General features: G+C 37.2%; 1 protein-coding gene across 2 annotated transcripts in view; it reads right to left on the bottom strand.

Annotated features, from left to right (window-relative positions):
• GRIK2 (glutamate ionotropic receptor kainate type subunit 2) overlaps nucleotides 1-24,088 on the bottom strand; it is a 519,986-nt gene that overhangs the window by 6,923 nt on the left and 488,975 nt on the right. For both annotated transcript variants that reach the window (XM_075202839.1, XM_075202838.1), the window contains one exon: nucleotides 5,409-5,659. In XM_075202839.1, coding sequence (XP_075058940.1) covers nucleotides 5,409-5,659 — 251 coding nt within the window. The remainder of the gene's footprint in view (nucleotides 1-5,408; nucleotides 5,660-24,088) is intronic.

The following is a 24,088-nucleotide window of genomic DNA, read 5'->3' as shown; positions in this document are numbered from 1 at the left end:
ACGAGCATTGCTTTGCACCCATTGCATATTGCATATAACAACAATGTTTTCTTCCAACATAACAATACACCATCTTGTGGTTATTGGAGAGGAATGCAGGAGCCGAAAGACTGTGCCAAATAAGTTTTCTATAAGAATTTAAAACGTTTTGCTTTGATGTGCAGTAAATTGTATTATTTTTATTTATTTGTACAAGTAATGTAAAAATAAACCAGGTCTCAAAAATATGAATAAAAATTAATAAACATTTTTCTGACATAACAAATTATTGCTGCAGTTAAGAAAATACCTAATTATCTCAGAATTTTGACTGTAATGTGTTTGTGCTGTGTTGAATTGTAGTTGTATATTTATATGGGACTACATCCAGTGTCCTGGTATACTGGAAATGCCACCAAATATGCACAATATTTGCCTTAAATATCACAATTTAATACAACATACAGCAAGATTAAATTGTCTTTTGCAGATATTTACATAACTGGATGCATTATTATAAATAACCCATTATTTGTTTAAGAACAGACTGGTATTCATAAGATCAACAAATAAATATTTGCTCATCCAACCAGTGTTCCTTCTAAGCTGAGCAATATGGAAAGGAAAGAGTTAAAAGGTCACTCTAATGAGGGCTCCACCTGAAAGGTTTGCATTCACAATCTGCAGGATGTTTCCTAGTAAGAAACAGGTTTAACTCTATAATTTCCAGAGTGCTCAGCTTAGAGGGAATACTGCATCCAACAATGCCACCCTGCCTCATTAATGAGCATGTAATTTTGTAAAAACTAGTGCAATGTAAATATAATTTATATCTAGTTAACAAAAAGTTATACAGTATTTCCTGTACTGTCTGGGCATGCTTTTCTAAAGCTACCATTTCTATGTTAGCTGGCACAGTGGCATAGAGGCTATCATTGCTGCCTCACTGCCCTGGGGTCTTTGGATTCAATTCCAAACAGGACTTCCTGTAAGTGTTCTGCTGTCTTCCCACGGTCCAAAAACATACAGGTAGGTTAATTGGCTTTTTATAAAATGGACCCTAATGTATGTGTGTTAGATCATTTAGGCTGTAAACTCCAATGGGGTGAATTATTAAATATTATCTGCAAAGCACTGAGTAATATGATGGTGCTATATAAATATAATAATTTTATTCCTGAAGCAGCAATTTGCAAATTTGCACATGAGATATTTCCTAAATTGTTGTTATGCGGATAATTATTATTGTTTGCCTTTCATATAACTCCCTTCAAAACCTTTTGCCCTCGTGTAAATTCAAAACAACTGAACATACGGTTCTATTGTGGTTTAAAGTATGTGTATCTGTTCGTTTATATACTGCATGCATATAATATTTCACAATATGCTAAGATAATGCAAACAGTTCTTGTTACTGTAATACAAATGTTTCTTATTGTGACATGTGACATAATAATGAAATTATTAGTGAGTTGATGAGCTTTTGCAAAATTCTGCTTAATGTTTGTTGATCTGAAGCACTTGCTTCAGATCAAAGCCACCACCCTGAGGTGGCATCGGGAGGTCCTATGTAATTCCCCCCCCTCGTCCATCCTTGGAGACTGGTGGTGGCAGTTTTGCTGGGGACCCAGAGGGTCTCCATATTATGTCAGAAGGTTTATCCCTTATATGCAAACCATTTCACCTGAGGATACTTCTCTGTCTCACTACTGGTGCACTCTGAAGGCCGCTATGAAAGGTGAGGTGATCACTGATTCTGCCCGGCTCAAATCCCGAAATTTAAAATTACAGAATACTTCTGAGGATCAATTGGCGACTTTAGAGATACAGCATAAAAAAGTGCCCAGAGACTCTCGTCTCAAAGCTGAATTATTCGATATCCATAACAAGTTGCAATCCATCTCCATGCACCAATGTCAAGCTGCTGTATCTCAGTGTCAGCAAAAATTTTACACCCTTGGGAATAGGGCAAGCAGACTTTTAGCATGTAAGTTACGGAGTAAAAATGCAATAAACCGTATTAAACACCTGTCTGACTCCAGAGCCCGATATTGCAAATAAATTTGCTAGCTACTACGAGAAGATGTACAATTTACACAGAGACCCCTCTGCTCCACAACCCACACCCGATTCTGTCTGTAGTTTCCTGGAATCCCTGGCTCTCCCCTCACTTTCCACTGATTTGTTAGATGTCCAGATCTCTCCGTGGACTACGCATGTGGTAAAGAATGCCATTAAGACCTTAAAAAAATATAAGGTGTCAGGCACAGATGGCTTTACCAACAATTTCTATCTCAAATTTAGGACCGAACTGGCCTTGACTCTTACTGCACTATTTAACCATGTTACTTCTGGATTTCCTAAGGACGTGCTGGAATCCCAAATTATTACTATTCTTAAACCAGGAAAAGACCCTAATAGATGCCAAAACTATCGGCCTATCGCGTTATTAAATTCAGACATTAAAATTTTCGCTAAAATAATTGCACTGCATTTAAACCCGATCCTCCCCCAATTGATCAACCTTGACCAAGTGGGATTTGTTCTTGGCAGGCAGGCCCCGGACAATGTCAGACTGGTGTTTAATGTAGTGGAATATCATTCTATCCATAACTGCCCCTTGCTGTTATTCTTTCTAGACACGGAAAAATCGTTTGACAGGCTCCACTGGGGCGAAATGTCTTCAGTTTTATCCAAATTTGGGTTTATTGGCTTTTTCCTAGATGCTATCTCTACCTTTTAACCCACTTTTTTTAACTTGACAAAAATGTGGCTAATTATTAGGTCTCATGGTTGGGTAGGGTAGGGTAGCAGCTGTAAAAATGATGCTTCATCCAAAAATCCTATACCTCTTTAGGTCCATTCCATTCCTTTACCCTGACCAGCAACTGGCCAAATTTTACAAAGTGTCCTTGGAATTTATTTGGAGAGGTAAACAAACTTGAGTATCGAATGTTAATGATGAGATCTAAACTAAAAGGAGGCTTGGCCTACCCCAACCTGGAGTTCTACCAATTGGCATGCTTCTTAGACCAGCTGAGAGATTAGTTGGCCCCCACACCACCCAAGCCCTGGATCTCCATTGAGATACACTCTTCTCGCCTGATACCTCTGACAGACTAATGTGGCTGGATGCTAAAACAAGGCTTTTAGAAGCCTCTACTCTGAGACAAGCATCCATGATTCATTTAGAGCATGGGACACGCTGGTAAAGTTATCCCCTGATTTTGTTCTCCCCTCCTCTAACCTGTCAATGACGGGCCTATCTAAATTAATCCACAACTTGAGTTTGGTGTCATGGCAACAGTTGGGTATTGTTAACCTTGGAGGACACCTCCCTCTTTTCCTTTGCATACTTGCAAGACTACTTTAAGATTCCCTCAAGTCATCTCTATAAGTGCTTACAGGTCAAGCACTGGTTTCAGTCCCAAGTAAGACGCCATGCTACTCCTGCTCCCTCAACCACCTACATAACTATGAGATTATTCTTGTCCAACGTGCTGGTGGCATCTCTTCCTGTTACCTACTCCTCCTTTCTTCCAGTGAGGTTAGCAAATTGCCGGTTCAGTCTCTATGGGAAGTGGACCTACAAATGTCTATTACTGATGAGGACTGGCAAAGTATATTTCTAATTGTGTATAAGAAAATGCATTAATCACTCCAAAATGCTTCTCAAGATTTTACACAGAATGTACTTGACTCCTGAGAAACTTCATAGATTTATGCCCAATATGTCAAAGTTTTGCTGGAGGAACTGTGGTGAGGTAAGGAGCTTGATACACACATTCTGGTCATGCCCAAAGCTGCAAGGCCTTTGGACAGAAGTTTTCAACCTGATTAATGCAGAGAGTTCCATGGCATTAGCCTCAATGCCGGAAATAACTTTGTTGCACTTATACCCTCCTTCTCTCCAAAATCATAAGAGATATGTAACTGGCCACATCCTTATTGCTACCAGAGCAGCTAATGCACAATAGTGGATGTCTCCCCGCCCCTTTCAATTGTTACGGCCAAAATCCAGATGAGATACATTATGGAGACTCTGGGCCTCCCATTTTCTTCGTCAGCTTCTTCCTGCTTGATTAAATAGCTTGATTGGAGTACTTATTATTCCGAGCATCTAGACCCATCACAGGTATCTGTTTGTAAAAACAACATAGTACTACCAACGTTTGATGTATAATTTTGCTTTTGTCTGAAGTACTTGTTTAATGTGAATCAATGTACCACCCCTGATGTCTTCCCTCCCCACTTATAGACCTACAAACATTTGAAGACTGTGTTAGTTTTGTAACCTATTCACTCTATCAAGCACTCGTATTTGTAGATAAATTTGTTGTAAAATGCCATTAAAAATTGGCATCTTTTGCCAATGGTAGTCTCCTTCATTATTTTTATTTAGTTATGGGTTCGATTTCAACAAGGGCCTATCTGTGTGGATTTTATATGCTCTCCCCATATTTGCTCTCCCATATATCCCCATCCTCTGGGTGCTCCATTTTCTTCTCATTGACATACTGGTAGGCGAATTATCTGTTGACAAATATAACCATAGTAGGTCTGTGTGGTAGGGAATATAGATTGTATGATCCATTGGACTGAAGTAAATTGGCAACTATTCTCAGTAAAAAAAACTTTTTAAAAAACTGTATTAAAATAGATATATACTTAACAACAGTCAAGCTCCTCTAAAAGAAAATCATATTACAAGTCTGTCTCCAAGTTCTGATCAGTCAAATCAGTTTAAAATGCTACATTTCTCTATTCCTCTCTTACACACTGAACCTAATTCATTCTCATATTGCAAATTATATTTTTAATATTTTTGTAATACATATGAATGCCTTGTTCTCCACATAAACTTAATTTCATTATCCGTATTTAAATTTATTAACATTTGTTATGACTGGTATGCAGCGTAGTTGGTTGAAGTAAAACACAATATTAGAATCTAATGGAACATATTATTTGACAGGAATATATATCCAGATGATACATTGGTTTTTCAAAATGTTATATTTAAGCACACTGGGCCTGATTCATTAAGGATCTTAACTTTAGAAACTTCTTATTTCAGTCTTCTGGACAAAACCATGTTACAGTGCAAGGGGTACAAATTAGTATTCTGTTTTGCACATAAGTTAAATACTGACTGTTTTTTCATGTAGCACACAAATACTTGATAGCTTATTTCTACACTGAAATTTAAAGATGATATTTGTGTGCTGCATGAAAAAACAGTCACTATTTAACTTATGTGCAAAACAGAATACTAATTTGCACCCCTTGCATTGTAAAATGGTTTTGTCCAGGAGACTGAAATAAGAAGTTTGTTAAGTTAAGATCCTTAATGAATCAAGCCCACTATTCCTTAAAATTAAATATTTACAATATATTTATAACTCTGATGACTTTCACTGAAAACTTACCTTTTCTAGCTGAGCATTTTTTTTTGACTTGTACAAGAATTCTCCAACAGCGACAAAAACAGAAAGGACCAGTCCAGCAGCTAAAACAATAAAAATGCCACCTATATTCTGTACTCCTAGAGCACTTGCTTCTTTACTCTCTTCTTCAGGGCACCCATTGCCTCTCCACCATTTTTCTTTCATCATATGGAGAATTCCTTCTTCTTGAAGCTGAAGAATGGCTATGGTTATTTTATCTCTGTATGGAGAACCTACAAATAATAACATATAACATTAGTTTTGCTACTTTATTTCAATGGCATGCATATTATATAGGAGAAGATTTTTTCAAATGTATATTATATGATTTAACTGCAGTCATCATTGTTTATCATTTATGACTCAGAGTCAGGCTAAAATTGGCATTTATATTATCAGAGAAGAGAACTTCAAGCCTAAGAGCACCACTATAACTTGTTTGATAAAAGGAAAACATGAGATATAAAGTATAAATATTAGAAAACTCTCAGATTTACAGACATTTCCTGTTGTTTGCATACATGATGTGCTTAAAGGATCACGAGGCTACAAAATTGTCATTTTTAGCTATATACAGCATGGAGATAAAATCAATTGTTGAGTGTTACACTGATAATCCTATCACTCTCCTCTGGCGTTGTCCCATCCTCATTCAAACACGCTCTTATCCCGCCTATCCTCAAGAAACCCAATCTTGACCCCACCTCTCTTCCTAACTACCGCCCTATCTCTCTTCTCCCTTATGCCTCCAAAATACTTGAGCGGATTGTCTGCAACCGCCTCACCAGACACCTCTCAGACAACTCCCTCCTTGACCCTCTCCAATCCGGCTACCGCCCCCTCCACTCCACCGAAACAGCCCTGGCTAAAGTTACTAATGATCTCCTATCAGCCAAATCCAAGGGTCACTACTCCATACTCATCCTCCTCGACCTCTCCGCGGCCTTCGACACCGTGGACCACCCCCTTCTGCTGCATACTCTTCTCTCTCTCGGCCTCTCTGGCTCTGTTCATGCCTGGTTCACCTCATACCTTGCTAACCGCTCCTTCTCTGTATCCACGTCTGGTTCTTCCTCCACCCCCTCCCCTCTCCCTGTTGGAGTCCCTCAGAGCTCTGTTCTTGGCCCTTTACTCTTTTCACTCTATATTTCCTCCCTTGGAGCTCTCATCTCTTCGTTCGGTCTTCAGTATCACCTATATGCTGACGATATTCAACTCTACTTCTCTTCTCCTGATCTTTCCTCCTCCCTCCTCTCTCGTGTAACTGACTGCCTCTCAGCCATCTCCTCCTGGATGTCTTCACGCTTTCTTAAAATTAACATCTCCAAAACTGAACTCATTGTCTTTCCCCCACCCAGACGCCCTTCCCACCATGACCTCTCTATAACTGTTAACAACTCCACTATCTCCTCTGTCACCCAACTCCGCTGCCTAGGAGTCACTCTTGACTCCTCTCTCTCTTTTGCCCCCCACATTCAATCCCTTGCCCAAGCCTGTCGCTTCCAACTCCGTAACATTGCCCGCATCCATCCTTTCCTCTCTCAAGATGCCACCAAAACTGTCATCCATGCTCTCATCATCTCCCGCCTCGACTACTGCAATCTCCTCCTTACTGGCCTCCCCTGCTCCCACCTCGCCCCCCTCCGCTCTATACTTAATGCAGCTGCGAGACTCATCTTCCTCACATGCCGCTCCTCCTCTGCCTCCCCTCTCTGTCTTGCCTTACACTGTCTACAAGACTTCACCCGAGCTGCCCCCCTTCACTGGAACGACCTCCCTCGCTCCATCCGTCTATCACCCAATCTGTGCTCCTTCAAGCGGGCACTTAAAACTCACCTGTTCCTTAAGGCCTACCTACCATCCACCTAACCTCTCACCTCTTCTGTTTCTCACTGGCTCCTTTTTCTCTCCCCTTTGCTTCACTGGCTCCCTCTTGTGCCTGATTTTGTCCACCCTCCCTTAGGATGTAAGCTCGTATGAGCAGGGCCCCTCTCCCCTCCTGTCTCCAGACCTGTTCTTCCGCTCCGTCTTTACAGTATTTGCCTGCCTGGAGTTTCTGAAGTTCTGGTACTTTGTGTTTACTGTTCTGTATTGTTTTACCCTGTATAGTCTACTGTTTGTACCATGTACGGCGCTGCGGATACCTTGTGGTGCCTAACAAATAAACGATAATAATAATAATAATAATCCACTAGAAACAGCTGAAGCTGCTTTTACATCCTTAGGACACTCCTGACGCACCAGTGGATCCAGGGGGGAGGGGCAATCGAGGCGAGCGCCTCCCCCCCTAGAAGGTGCATGCTGGCGAGTGCCCCTTCCCCTTTTTTGACAGCCGCACAATACATTCAAGTGCCTATCAGCAGAGATCTTGCCTGACCGTTCTGAGGGTAGCATACTCTGCCTGGTCTCTGTCAGCAGGCACTTGAATGTATTGGGCAGCTGTCAAAGAAAGGGGACAGGGCAGTTTATCGTCCACCCCTTGCAACCCAATCTAGGTCTGCACCTGTCCTGATGTGATCTCATACAGGTGAATCTAGAGGTATTTGAGATACTCTGATATCACTTGACCTGCTCCTGTGTATGAGTCAACCAATCCACATAGTACATTTCCGTAGAGCAAGTTTTCAAAGCTAGCACTAAGACTTTGCTTGCTTAGTTCAAGAAGCACCTCCCTACTAACATGGCAACCTATTGTAGAGTAAATTATCTGAGCACAGTGAACATATTTGGTTACTTGCAACCTATTTTACAGAACACTTAAATAAACATTTTTGTAAAGAGTAAAATGTGAATATACTATGCTGTGGTATATTGTGGCATGATATATGTATGTTTTTGAAATATTAAGCATTGCAAAAGCAATATAACAAAAAAAAAAAAAATGTGCCTGTGGCTTATTTGTGAGACCAGCAAATACTCACTGCAGTTTATAGTAATGTAGTTGATATAGCAATGTGGTAATGTGGTGAGCAGCAGTGGTTAATGTACTGCATTCATGGTATAAAGGGTATTCGTAAAGGGTATTCCTAGAATTGTATTAGAAGTATGTACCTACATACAAATGCCTGTACTTTATATTAATATGAGAAAGGTATGTGGCACAGCAGTTATGCACATTACTCAATACAGTAACAGAATACTAGAAGTACAGAGGAGGAGTAAATTGTAAATTAATAAAAATCTCGAGATATTCTAGCAGCCAAGTGCTTTTTCCGCAACATTTGCATTGCTGCTGATATCCATAGGTATATATTTTTTGGGTTGTCTTTTTAAATTAATGTTTCTCTTAACATTAATGTTTCTCTTAACATAACATGTTGTGCAGCTAATTACACTTTGGTCAAACATATAAATAATGTCAATATAACTTTTTTTTTTTCAGAAAAAAATAATTCCTCCCATAGAAGCTGTTTGAATGACCCAAACGTATTCTGCTACATATGTGGTAGCTATATTCTTGTGAAGCAAAGAAAACCCATCACCAAGTTTGTGAAACAAGTTTATTTGCCATAATTTGGGTTCAAATTAGAAGACCAGGACAAGGCATGGGCACCACATAAGGTTTGCAAACCGTGTGTAGCGGTGGTAATCATTTTCACGATGACCACCACACCGACAAGAATGTGAGCGGCATAAAAATAACGATTACGAGGATTACGACGGTCAGTATACATCTACATACCTTAAGATAGATTGCAGCATTTGCAACAGGTCATGTAGCCGTCACGTGACAATTGCGATGGAAGACAAGTCGGCGTCTGGTAAGCACGTCAATCCCACTGATGACAGTGTGATTACTGCTCTTAAGGAGGCAATGGCTTGACCCTACGTCTCTATAAGGTTTGGTGGTGCCGGGTACAGCCATTGCCGCATTAAAAACGTCAATCCCAATGTTAGCAGTGGGAATGACGTTATTACCACACGCCGACTTGTCTTCATTTGCAATTGGCGCGTGACGGCTACAAGACCTGTCGCAAATGCTGCACATCTACATTAAGGTATGTAGATATATACTGACCGTCGTAATCCTCGTGGTCATTATCTTGATGTATCTCACATTCTTGTTGGTCTGCTACTCATCGGGTATACATACCCCACCCGTGTGTAGAGGACCTACAACACTGGAAAAATGGTCAAAGAAAAAGCTTAAGCTTGGTGTGCCCATGGTTTGGAGAGAGCCAAAAATCACTATGATGACTGTTATTTCTGTGCTTTCAACGTTCAAGGTATTAATCAGTACAAGAAGCTCAAGTATGATTACCCTGATTTGGAATCAGCCAGAAGACCTATACCGGATGGGGAAGATGTTCCTGTGCCAGTGTTTACCACCCTGTCATCATGTTCTGATGATGAAGAAATTAATGAATTTGGTACTGCTGTAGGAGACAACAGTGGAAATGAATTTGTAGGATATACCTCAAAATCTCAACCATTCTCTCAGGAGGTACTGAATGACCTGGTACGAGATTTAAATCTTTCAAACCAAGCATCTAAAGTTTTAGCTTCCAGACTGAAGGAGAAGAACTGTCTGAAAGACAATGTGAAAATTACACATTACCGTACAAGAGAGAAGGTGCACTTCCTGCATAGCTACCTAGACAAATTCCGACACAACTGTGGTGAATTTAGTGAAGAACAAGTGGAGCAGTTTCACCAGGACATCAATGTGATAGAGGAGAAATACCAAAGCAGTTGGGACATACATATGATTGATTACCCAATTGTAAAGCTCTACGGAATTTGCTGGCGCTATATAAATAAATGTTGATGATGATGATGATGATGGACTATTGTTGGAACCTCCAGCGTGACTGTTCTCAGTTACAGTACAAAAGAAAATCCTACAGGCAGCGCTATTGAAACATATAAGAAAATAGATGATTGAATATTTGCTTTGCAAATGATTTTAACAAGATTTTCTTAGTTGTAATTATTAAAAGGAATTTTGTGTGTGCTTCAGAAAAATAAAATGTGTTCAGTTTGTGCAATTACCTATGTATTATTTATGATCATACCCATGTAATCACGCTATATCGTCAGTTTTCGATGAATTTGCTTGACCCCTCATATCTCAAAAACTGTAGACAATCTGGGAAATCTGATTACAAATTTGGAATCAGCGCCAAAAACTGGTCCTAAAACAACTTTAACATGTTGGGCAGCAAAAATGCTGTTGACCGGTGTAATAGTATTCAACAAGGTGAGACGTTTATGTGCCTTGCATGGGATTGCTAATTCAGCTGTCTCAACTAAGGACTCAGGCCTGCTGTTACTAAATGATGGCATCCATGGGCTATCCTGTTACAGTGCATAACACGCTTTTTCTGCCACACTGTGCCAATAACTGTCAGTTTTGAATACTATTTGTAAAGATTGTGGGCCCAGGAATGAACTTAAACTGTTCATAGCCCAATCACTGCACCCAACATTTGTCATTGGCTGTTAAAGTCATGAGAGCCCATCATCTCTAGTATAACTTTAAAAATGCCAGCCTGCAGCAGTATACTAGCAGGTTTAACATTTCTGAACCTCAATTTGCATTCTGATTAAATTCACTTCAGCACAATGTGTAAATAATTTACTCTTATAAAAATACAATTTTCAAGATGGATTTCAATGAAACATGAACAGCAATGGTCTATACAATAATTTCCTAAGTACACTGGCACTGATAGCTGGTTTAACAAAATTCTTTGGTTATAGATGTCTCTTGCAACTGCAAACTCTACCATTGGCTTCCCTCTGTCTCCTGCTGCTTGCTCTTCAAGTCTCTCTCACTTAGTATCTTACTTTCTCTTGCACTGTTTTTTATTTTAAGATAAATGTTTTAATTGAGGTTATAAACATTTGTAAATTATATTGAAATGATTACAAAGTTTGAATATTTAGGGACAGATTCAATTCCCATCTTTAGAACACGCACTATTACCGTTACTATGGTAATATCAGCGCATTTTTAACATTGCTACAGTAATTTCACTGCTGATTGTTGCTTGCACCTCTTTAGCCATGGGGAATTGAATCTATCCCTTAGAGGAAGACAAACTCTCCATTAATTTAACAAACTCTCCATTAAATGTAAACTCATTGTTTACAAACATATACTTTTTTTAAACTTAGAAATGCTAATAACAAATTTTTTTTTTTTAAAAATAACAAACCGCTTCCTGACATTTTGTGAAGAGGTGACTTCTGGGGAACATTGCTTTGTGTAAGGCCATTTCTTACCTGGGAGAAACACTGGAGAAAATATCCTTCATTAAAGAGTGGGATTAATTCTCTGCCTTACGACACTTAAGGTCGGTGCAGTTCCGACTACGCGTGAAGTATCGGATATTTTTAGTGTGGGGAGCAACATTTATTTGAATTGAGTCTGGCCCACTGCGTCTAGGACCTACAATATCGATTGTATCACTCACCTAACTCGTTAGCAATGCATTAGACTATTTTACTTATCTAGGATCCCAGATTCTGCATTGGGACCGGGGCTGCCTATATATCACTGGGTGGAGGAGGTGCAGCCTTTGTGCACAGTTTCAGATGATTGCAGATGGAGGGGCAACCCTAGTGTCAGTGACTCATTGATGCGCTGATGAAGTTTGGACAAATGAAGGTATTATCAAATCGCAAGAAATTTGCATTGTAGCCACTGGATTATTTGCTTTAAAATCTGATTACAGGATATCTTGAGAAAGTGTCTCCTAATTTATTAAAATATTATTAGATAACATTTAACCTGAATGCTGGTCTTTGTCCTGGAGCTGCAGCTGTGTAGAGGATGTTTTGTGAAAGAGAACGCAGCTTCTGAGGTATTTGGTGGAGACTGCATCGAGGGGTTCTGGGCAATAGGGTAGACCTGATGCTGCTGATATGCTGATAAGGAATCTCATATTGGTCTGCCACAACTATTGATTTTGTGAGTCTGTGCTGACATGTTAACTTTTGTCTTTTGTATCCTTGAAGAAACGTAGACATTGTCCTGTCATAGTGCTCATGTGAAACTGGATGTTGGCACATCTTTAGATACAGGAGACATCCATTTCTAAATAATCATTTCTAACTAATGTTATTATTTCATTTGAGGATATGGACTTTTTGGTGTTGCCCACAATATTTGCATTATTTGGTCATGGATTTGTTTAATGGTTGAGCTATTATATATTGATTACATTATCAGAACATTATAGACATTTGCTGAATTTGACTACAAACAACATTGTATGTGAGTTTGTTCCATTACCTATGTTTTTATGCAACTCCTTCATAGATCAAATCAATTGCTATATTTTTATTATGTTCCTCTAGTGACAATTTGCATAATTCAAATATTGTGTCGGGTGCCATCCCTCTATCATTCAGGGACAACTGCCTTCTATCCACTCTGCCGTGTCTGGTTGCTTAGCAATCAGATGCAGTTCTTCCGGCCATGAAGACGGCTACAGAGTGTATGCTCCGCTACAGGAAGCTTTGGCGGTTTCCTTGACGCTGTGCCACCGGCGCTAGTCACTGGGGCCTCACTACTATATAAGGATGCCTCTGTCACCATACTGTGGCCAAAGTATTGCATTCCCAAGCTCCAGTGATGCTTACCTTGCTCCTTATGTTTGCTGGTTTCCTATGCATGACTGCGGCTTGTTCCTGACCTATTTTTCAATTATCCTTGGCCCTGATTAATTCTGAATGTTTGACCCTGCTGTCATGACCATTCTCTCTGGATCTCCCTTGTGTACCTTGCTGTCCGAACCTTATTGACCCGGCTTGCCTGTGACCAGAATGGTCACAGACAAGCTCTGGATCACCCTGGTGTACTTTCGCAGTCTGCACGTTACCGACCCGTCCTGTCTGACTACCCTCTACTCTCTGTTGCTTCACTAGTGGCTCAGTTGGAGGTCTATACCTGCTGTCTTCTGCAGCAAAACCTAAACACCCTTGCGGGGGGCCCTTGTGAGGATTGGAGGCACGTCAGTCTTCGTGCCTCACTCACGAGCAGTGCCAACAGCATCAGGTAACTACCAGTGCATTAATCCTGTGACATATTGAATGATACATTAACTGATAACTTTTTTTAAAGGTATTACTTTCCCCTAATAATCCATTTGCACTTAAGGGGTTTTATTAACTGGATTATTTAATTGTCTTATTGCAGTCTTATTATAATTTTATTTATGGTAAACATATTGGAGCTGTGGATATTAAGGTGTGATATACTATTTGAATGCTGCTGGATACTGTTTCTTGGTTTTGTTTTTGTTTTTTTTGTTTAGTTTAATTAGTATTGTAGTTGTCATTAATATGAATTGATTACTAATGATATGACACTATATGATTTATAGAAAATGTAGTCTGTGTGATACATTTCTCTAGCCATTCTTTATATAGGTAATGAAAAAATTCTTAAGCATGCCCTCCTTCTCCTTAAGCATGCCCTAAGATGGAATAAGTTAGACCATTCCATAAGTCGCATAGTGCAACCCCCACTCCTGATCATTCTTTGCATTTGGTGGGGACACACTAAATCTCACACACATAGGTGACACAACCAAGGAGAAATTGAATATTATTATGCCTTTTATTGATCTTTAAAATTGATTCCATTCAATATCTATTAATACTTTCACTGAGCATTTGGAATCGCACATATCTCTAAACTAGAACAAAGAGTTAGTGATGCAGATGATACAGTATTGTCTCTGCAAAATAAGATTGACTTACAAATTACCCTATTGTATCATTAACAGAAAATGTGGATGATGTGGAAAATCGTCGTAGACAAAAAAAATTATGTTTCATAGGCATTGCAAAGGAGGTGAAAGGCCCTGAACTGCTTGAATTCCTTAGAGATCTCGTCCATGCCTTGAAAATAAATATCTAAAATAGTGGGGTTCAAATTGAACATGCTCCTCAACTAGGCTCAGAGGGAACCTCTCTATTTTTGGTACTGCATATTACCAGTGCCCTTTATATCAAACATGGAGGTCAAAATGATGAAAATGGTAGCAATCAATTATTGTTTTGATTTATATTTATGGTTTGTTACATTAGTTTTTGTATATGTATGTATATTATGTTTTTCAAATCTCACATTCTTATTTTTAGAAAGTATGCTCCAGTGTGGCTTCCCTATTTTGTTTTATTATTATTGGCAGGAAATTCGAAAGGCGTGGATGGGTTCTGTTTAAATTATGGGTATTTACAGGTATTATCATCAATTCTAATAGGTAAAAGATGATGGCTTCAACATACCTAATTCTTCCTTTTTTTGAGATGAGCGCCTTTATAACTCTTTTTTTCATAATTCATACAGTATTTATAGGACAGTCCTTGAACAGAAATTATTACTAACAACAAAAATGGTGATTCAGTAGGTATGACTAGAGGTACAAGACAGGGATGCCCTCTATCACCATTCATTTTTTAATTTAGCTATTGATTCCGTTAATTATTCTCTGCAAAATTGTATTATTTTTAACCTATACAAATTGGAAATGTCACTATTAAACTTATAGCATTTGCAGATGACCTGTTGCCAAACCTAGCCATTGTCTTTAGACGATACTTCACAAAATTGACCAATTTGGCTCAGTGTCGGGGTTTACTATCAATCTAGATAAATCTGTGGCAATGGACTTAAGTCCATATAAGCAACCTCTTTGGAGTAGGAACATTCCTTTGGAATGGTAAAATACTAATATAAAATATTTTGGTATTCATTTTCCTAAAAATATAGACAATTTTTATAAATTTAATATTAATTGTTTAATTTTTCCGCTATTTCTGAATTGAAATTCAGAAATAATTGCATCTGTCCTTTGTAGGCAGGGTAAATTTGATCAAAATACTCACTTTGCTTAAAATACTATATTTTGATTATCTGCTAAAAAGATAGAAGTAAGGTTGCAATTGTATCATGTAAGTAAAACATAATTCAAGGCATCTGTTCATTTAAAATTTTGCTTTGCATTAGTTAGTGTCATTATAGTAATGGGTATTGGATAGCCTCATCCAAGATACATCCTTCAATGTAGTTTAGTAATGCAGGGAACAGTGTCAAGCAAGTTTAAATTAGACGTCGGTTGAACATTATAAGGTATCATTATAATAGTACTATTATAGTTTTACCATAGTGTGCATGCCAAACATTTACTGCTATGTAGTATTAGGATTTTTTTTTTCACTGTACCACCTACACCGAGCATATATTTTGAAGCAAAGTTGGACTACAAATCTATTGTAAATTGTGAAATTACTAACTGCATATAAATGGATATAGTTTAATGCAATAATCGCTATAAATGTCTTAAAAAGAGGTGATGGCAAAAGCATATTTAACTTTGCTTTATAGTTCTTTGCTCAAGCCTCGAGCCTAAAAGTATTTAATTGCACAAAGTTGAATTTTATTTATAGACTTTCAAACCATGTAACAAAAAACAAAAATAAGTTACAATTCACTACAGAATCCCAGTGGTGTGACTAGGGGATTATTCACTAAATTTATATGTTTCCTCAAGACCTAATTCATGTACTAAGCTTCACTGAACTATTGATTAAAACCGTATTCCTAGAGCATAAAAATGATGTTATAGAAAGCTCCTCTGACATGAAAAAAGACATCTTCAAAACACTAACCAGCACTAAAGAAGCTTTAAAGTTAACTGTTGGGGAAATTATGACTGCACTTGTTAGCATATATATATTTTTTAAATTAACACATTTAGCTGCATGCCTAATAGTAATTGCCAAAGGCTGTTTTCTGCACTAAATGAATAATGATAATAATAATAATAATAATAATAATAATAATAATAATAATATATACTTATTTTTAAGTGTTTTTCAGATGATATATTTCTTATTTAGTCCACTCTCACAATAGTCGATAGACTGCAAAACAGACACACAACCCAATCTAAGCAAATAGCAGTTTAAAATTCTAGGTGATTAAATACATCAAAAAAGAAATTGGGATAGTTATTTAACAATACATAAGGAGTTGCAAATACATTTGCACACATATGGGGATATTTGGACTAAATTGATACATAATGGGGGTACTTGGTAAACTTTTACTGTCATAAGGGGGTAAATTTTATAAAATGTTAACAACCCCTGACCTAAATTATCCCCTCTTTTCATATTCAGTGTTTGACATTTTAATATTTGTTTTGCTTAATCCAATAATTTAAATTAAGTAATATGAATATTAGAAAAATCTAATTATGGTTTATCATAACAGCCACAATCCCCAACACACCTCCTCCAGACCTTCCACCCCCACACACAGAGGTTTTTTTGCTGTCAAATCAGCACTCAGCAAATCACAAGCATTTTTTCCATGCTAGCCATGATGTGGTTGTCTATAACTAAGGGGAGTCTCAGGGACTCCTTGCTTTGGTCACACATAAATAGAGATTAATTAAATCTCTATTTATATGGGGGAAAAACAATTACCAGTGCCATGCAACTCCATAAGCCATAAAAATGTTATTCATTGCAATGGTGTTTCTTTATGCAGTGTACAACTCTATTGAAATGAATGTGCCACAAAGATGAATGATCCATAAAAATCAATGGTAAAAATACAGCACAATGCTGGTTAAAGTGTTTGTGTACACCTCTAGTAGGCATGTGTGCAATGTGTTCCAGTGTTTTCAAGTTCTGTGACATCTATATCAAAATCATGCTACATACATCTAAAGAACATATCTCACACACTGCAAAAACCTTAATTCATGCACTCATCATCTCCCGCATCGACTATTGCAAATCCCTCATTACTGGTCTTCCAAAAATCAGACTTCAACCCCTACAATCTATTTTGCACGCAGCGGCTAGATTGATTTTCCTTGCAAACCGTTCTTCCTCTGCTGAGCCACTCTGTCAGTCTCTACATTGGTTGCCTGTATTTCAACAAATCCAATATAAAATTCTTCTACTAACATACAAGACCATCAACAAAATTGCACCGACATACATCTCCTCAGTTGTCTCAAAATATCTCCCAACTCGGCACCTCCGTTCTGCACAAGATCTGCGTCTCTCTTCCACTCTCATCACATCCTCCCATTCTCGGGTACAGGACTTTTTTCGGGCTGCACCTATTTTGTAGAAATTCCCTCCCTCGCACAGTAAGACTTTCCTCTAGTCTTCAAACCTTCAAGTGTTCTCTGAAAACCCACCTCTTCAGACAAGCTTCTGATATTCCTCAACCAGCATCTTAATCTCCCTAGGTTACCCTATAACCACCCTCTACATAGCTAACAAAAGACAATAACCCTCTGAACAACATTGCTGTGTGACTGATCACACACACAGCCCTCTCAATACTTTTAGCTTTGAATTCTAGCTGGTCCAATCTGCAATATGATGTAGCACGTGCCCTTGTGTATCAAACTCCGATAGCCCCATAGATTGTAAGTTTGTGAGCAGGGTTCTCTTACCTCTCTGTCTCTTTGTATTACCCAGTATTGTTTTATTAATGTTTGTTCCTGATTGTAAAGGGCTACAGAATTTGCTGGCGCTATATAAAAAAATGTTGATGATGATGCTTTGAACACACTAAAATGGAATTAGTAGCATCCAAAAAAAAACCTGCTGCAATCGCACCACAACCCAAATACATTCAGACAGAAATATGAATGTATTTTGGCTATGGACACATAGAATAGATTGGATTCTATTCACATTCACCATTCTATAGGACCTAATAATAATGCATTACATGAAATAACGGCTTTAGCTATCCCATGCAATACATAAAGTCAATTCACTAGTCAAAGCACATTATGACATCAGTGGGATTTCTTGTGACAATTCAAAATTTCAGGTTCATTCACAAAGGGCATAAATACATTTTATGCAAACATAATCTTACCACTGTATAAATCATTAGTCAGACCAGGGATTTAAGAGTTAAGAGCCAGGGCCAAAATGTAGATGGCAGCGAATTCTAGAAAAATTCTGTGCTGCCTTTGAAGTGGTTCTCAGGGCCAGCCTGACAGCAGAAAAATTCCTGTTACATTGTTAAGCTTAGTCTCATGAGATGAGACATTGATCTTGTCTCTCTCACAAGACTAAGAGCTCCACAATATTGTATGTGAGTGATAGTCTAGCCTTAGAGCTACCTAATTAGTATTTTTGAATATATCAAAGGTTAATACAAAGACTTATTTAACATTTTTTGCTAGAATATGTTTATAAAAGGGATATCTAAAATTCAGAAATTTGCTATAAATTCTTGAAATTTAGAACCACTTGATTCAAATATGTTTGAGCTTAAATAGCAACATTGTTTCATATTATTAACAGTTTTCCGTATGGATGGGGAACTCAAAACATCAAACTGCAAATTCTATTTTGAGGCCTGCCATTCAAGGGTAGGGCATCCACGGCATGCCATAAAGAATTATATGAAACTCCAACTGGCCATATTCAATTGTGATTATAACCAGTTTGAATAATTTAAGCAACTTTACCAACAAGCATACAGAGGATAAGAGGTCATCATCAGTGAATAGATAAAAGACAGTTTCACAGTAAGCATTGCAGTTTTTTGCTGTAAGGATGGTCGAGCTATAAAATTCCTTATCACATGAGATCATGATGTCAAATTTACAAATATAATCTAAAAATGCATTGCATGACCTTCCTATGAGAAATGGTATCAGTAGACATTATGGATGTGAAAGACCCAAGGAGTTTATCTAATTGCCCTATTTGGGTTCAAGACTGTCACACCTGAATTTTGCTTTCCTCTAGCATAGAATTTATGAAAGGTTGAACTTGATAGACCTGTGTCTTTTATTCAACCTTTCAAACTACGTAACTATGCAAAAATTAAAATGTAATATATTAACAACTTGTAGATGGTTATCCTCCTTCATGACTGAGAAGATTTCACATTTTGGCAAGGTCTGACCAGGTGCAGAGCAGTAGCGTTTCAGGCCCACTGCTCTGCACTGCCACTGTTATAGTGCCCAAGGTTTCATTCATGTACTGTGATTAGTTAACTGTGAACAGCCTCATTTTGAAAGGGTATTCACATTATATAAAAAAATTCACTAGAACAAAATAATTGCGAAAGTTCTTATTATTCTAAACACGTAAAAAGCTGTATAAACTTGCAATTCTGAAGCAAAATGCATTGTGTATGTAACTACTTTAACTTGCCAATACAGTGACATTTAGTTGCATATAATTAAGAAGGATCATATTGGTAATGTAACACAAAATTATACTCTAGACATCATTACTTAAAATATTAAAAAAAAGTGGAGAGGTGCAACATAAGCACAGAATGGGCATAGAAAATACAATGGTGGTATCCAGGAAGTCAAATGTGATTGCTAGCTAAACAAAAATAGGACATAATATCTGGCCCTCAGAGGGATTTATGTAAAAGGGACTATTGTATGTACAGGGCTATATGTGCCTATAAGGTACAAAGAAGAATATCCATCCCTGGTTATTGTACTTACTATTGGTAAGTAGCTACCAAAGTAAATAATGTTTGCTATTGCCTTATTTGTGTTTGCATTATTTAAAACATTTGCATGATAATACAATTATATATATATTTACAGTTTATTTTACACTTTATTTTTTTTACTGTTACAGCACATCATTTTACCACCTTTACTTTGTGCCGACCACTCGCAAGCCAACCCAGCTGAACTAGATTGACAAATGCTTCATGGGTATAAGAACATGATGTGTGTAGTAAATATGGTTCCTGAATTGAGAGCATTTGCTATTTAGAGAGTATTTGAATCTTCCGTTCTGTTCTTTTTGACTGGACTCTCTCAGCAGTCTGCAATGGTAATGAATCTCACTCATCTATTGGACTCATGACCTAGTTTCAGAAAAAGTCTGAACAATAATGTTTTTCACATTTTCTGATTCTGTTCCTCTATTTTTTAAAGAAAGGGGAAAATGGACATATTTGACTTGAACTATTACAGATATAGGCAAAATTATCCCTAAAATAAATATTTTATCTAGAGTTGTAAAGCTGTATTTTTATCCTTGAAATGCAGTTTAGCAAATAATTTCAAGGTGTTAACTATTTGGGTTAGCCTGAAATATCACTTAGGAATAACGCTGACTGCACCTGTATCACCTGACCCTTATTGCCCTTTATCTATCCAGAGAACATCCTATGTCATACTGAAAATATGCTACAACTAAAGAAGCATATTTTAGTTTCAATGAAGGATGTCATTTAACTTTAATTATAGGGCAATGGAGAAAAAATACAATGGTTATATTCTGGCTAAAATTGCAGATGTTATGTTTAGTATTAATATGCTTTAGCCTGACTATTGTATTTATAATGTGTGAAGGGGGGAGCGGTGTGTGCGTGCGCGACGAGCGTGTGTGCACACGCACATAGTAAAACTGTGCATGTACAGTACCTACAGTGCACGCGCCGATATTGGCACGTGCATGGCCACACTGTAACTGCGCATGCGCTAACACAGTATTGTGAAGTACTGCTGAGATACAGTGGACAAATAATTCTGTAAAACTTAAGTGTTATTTAGTGTGGTCAAAAGACTGAGTAAGGCCACATTGTGTAAGGAAAAGTGCATAAAAGTGCGAGTTTTGTAACGAGTGTATCTGAGAACAGAATAAGAGGATAGTGTGCACATGTGAGGTGCAGCCACAGGTCCTTTTACATAATGCATTATCAGTTTTGGAAAGCTTACATGATTTACAGCTTTTTGGCTTTACTAAAACAAAAGATGAATATACCAATTAAAGCAATAAATTGATTGAGCAACTTCCATTTCTGTATTGTTGTTTGAGAGGCTTATTTGATGTCAGTAGGGGAGTGCTGATCCTATATTGCCATTTGGATGTCCCTTTGATATCTCTTGGTAAGTTAGTTCTCAATATAAAAACATGTGAATGCATGACCCAATATAGGGTCTCTCATTGTTTATCGTTAGGACCACACTATTAACAGAAGCGCCTGGACAGGGCAGGTGGCTTACCATTCATTTGCAAATGTGTGTGACAGAGAATTCTGCATTTTTATGTGTACGTAGAAGAACAGCTCTTTTACTGGTTCTCAGCATTGTTGCTGGGGACCTTTTTCTGTATTTTTTTCCTTTCTGGATAACTCCACTCTTTCAAGCACCTGCTGCATTGAGCAACTTCCATTCTCATAACAAATACAGTTGTATTTATGATGGTTATGTTCCCCACGCAATGTGGGCCTATTACAATTGACTGTGCAAAACCTATATTGCTATGTCACGAAAAAAGGACAGATATTGACTAAGAAATGTTTCAGGAATTGTTGCTTTTAAAAGCAGTAAACTGGAATCTGGATTCAAATCTCCAAAAGCAATCACTTGTTTTATGGTTTTCCTTTTATATGGCTTCACGCTAACAATTTCATATCTCTTCCTGCTGCCACACAGCATGCAATGAGATTGTAGATGTTAATCAAAATCTCTCAGTAAAGGCTGGTCACATTTGAATCTCCATGAGAGATTCCATTTTATAGTGCATAGCTCAACTGAATGCAACAATGCTGTTATCATTTCCACATAAGTAGCATAATTGAGGCTCAGTTTTATAATGTAATTTGTAGAACAAACTTTTTGAACATTACAAATAACGTAAAGAATGCCATACATCTCTACAGTTTTATAGCCATTTATAGCACTTAAAACACAAAAATAGATAAGTATGGTAATAATGCTCAAAAAACATTTTACCTGCTGTTGTTAAAGCAATATATAAGTTGTTCACATTATGCAGAATAACTTTTATAAATAGCAGAAGTAAAAGAATACAATCAAGAAATACAAGTATGTCTCCCAAACCTAGCAAAAGTACATCATTATCTACTATCAAAATATAACAGATTGCACCATAATGAAAAGTAAAGCAATATAAATAAATAACATTTAAAGAATGAAATATTACCATTCATAGACTATGTGCAGCACTGATACTCTAGATACTAGGGGCCTGAAAAAGCCCAAAAAAGGAGAAAATATGCACCTTGGGAAAAAAACATGTCGCATTGAAGAAAGGCACATTTAAAATGTGTGGACTATAGAACTATATATATATATATATATATATATTAGGGTTAGATATACTGTGTATTTTGAGACCCATTGAAACTCATTTTGAAATCCATACAGTTCTGTGGAGGTGCTTTCTTTTGTACCTAGAAAAAACAAATGCCTTCACATTAAAAATGGAAGAAAAGCAGTAATATAATGCCACCTCAGGATAATGTTAAAATCATTTTAATTGGAGAGCATTACAATCATCACTAGAAGACGGAGTGTGCATAAATTCAGATATATCAAAGGAAGCCACAGACATACATTAATAATTATTGAAAATAGTGAAGTAGTAGCTTCTGACTGTTTGTGGTGTGGCTTTGATTTGACTATAGATTCAAATTGACTCTTTCTATTCCTATTTTATCATAGTTTCATAAAAATAATGAAACTGTATTGTCAGGAAAGTGAAAATATACAAGATTGAATAAGCGTATGATATGATTGGCTGACCTCCAATCCTGAGAAACCCTCTTTAGCCAAACACAACCTGCTGCTGTTGAGCATCTAGGCCAATCGTGAAAATTACTGAAATTCAGGCAGGGGTATCAAACACCTTTACATTTCTGCTTAGCTTTCTTTTTCTTTTATTTATTTTGCAAACTTAGCAAAAACTAAAACTGAAATAAAATTGGTTTAATAGGAAGATAATATTTGCGTCAGGGTAAGGATGACTGATGATATATAAAAGTAACAAATTGATATTTTGTATAAGCTCTGACTCAAATACATACATTAATTGAGGTTTTAGTTCATATTGTTATATTGTATTATATTAGATGCCTACTTAATGTGATGTTCTGAGATATTGTTTGCAAATCTTGTGTGATGTTTGACAAGCATTTATCAAATGTTATTCTGATTCATTTCCAGAACTAAATGAATGCAAATATAATTTGGAGTGGGATTATAATATTGGAGAAAATAGCAGAGCATGCTTTTTTGTATCTTATAAATTATGCAACAATATATAATTTGTATCTATTTAGTCCATTATAGTCCCTTAAAACTGACAGATATCATCATTTGTTTCAGTTAGCAATTACACTTGACGTAACTAATGCTTTTGTGGATAATAAATACATTAATTTTGCATATATGTAAATGTTGCACTTTACAATTTCTAAAATGTATAAATTATTTGTTTTATTACATTTACTGTATGCTTTATTTTAAGTGCATAAGGTAAAGATGTGCTTTTGCACATAAGCAAACATGCATACACATGTTTTTACATTTCTTTTTGTGTTGCACATATATTAACAGCAAAAATACAACACTCATCATCGTTAAGTAATAAACTTGCTCCCGACTTATAAGTAAAGCATATCTCAGAGAACCATGATTTGTGTCTGCTCGCTCTTAGTTTACTGCTTTTGCACTTTATCACCTCCACCTCTCAAAGTGCAAGGAGCCATAATTGCAATTCAAGATATAGGAAGTAGTGGAATTGTGTGGTGCAACAAATTTGCATGCAACTTTAAATGAGGCCTATAGTATTACATTTTGATACACATAATTAATAGTGATATTCAGATGATTATGATTTTTTTTTACTAATGAGCAGTAAGAACCATC

The sequence above is a fragment of the Mixophyes fleayi genome, chromosome 3 (assembly GCF_038048845.1).
Source record: "Mixophyes fleayi isolate aMixFle1 chromosome 3, aMixFle1.hap1, whole genome shotgun sequence".
Classification (NCBI taxonomy): domain Eukaryota; kingdom Metazoa; phylum Chordata; class Amphibia; order Anura; family Limnodynastidae; genus Mixophyes; species Mixophyes fleayi.
The sequence above is the reverse complement of the archived record's forward strand: the minus strand, read 5'-3'. Positions and strand labels throughout refer to the sequence as shown.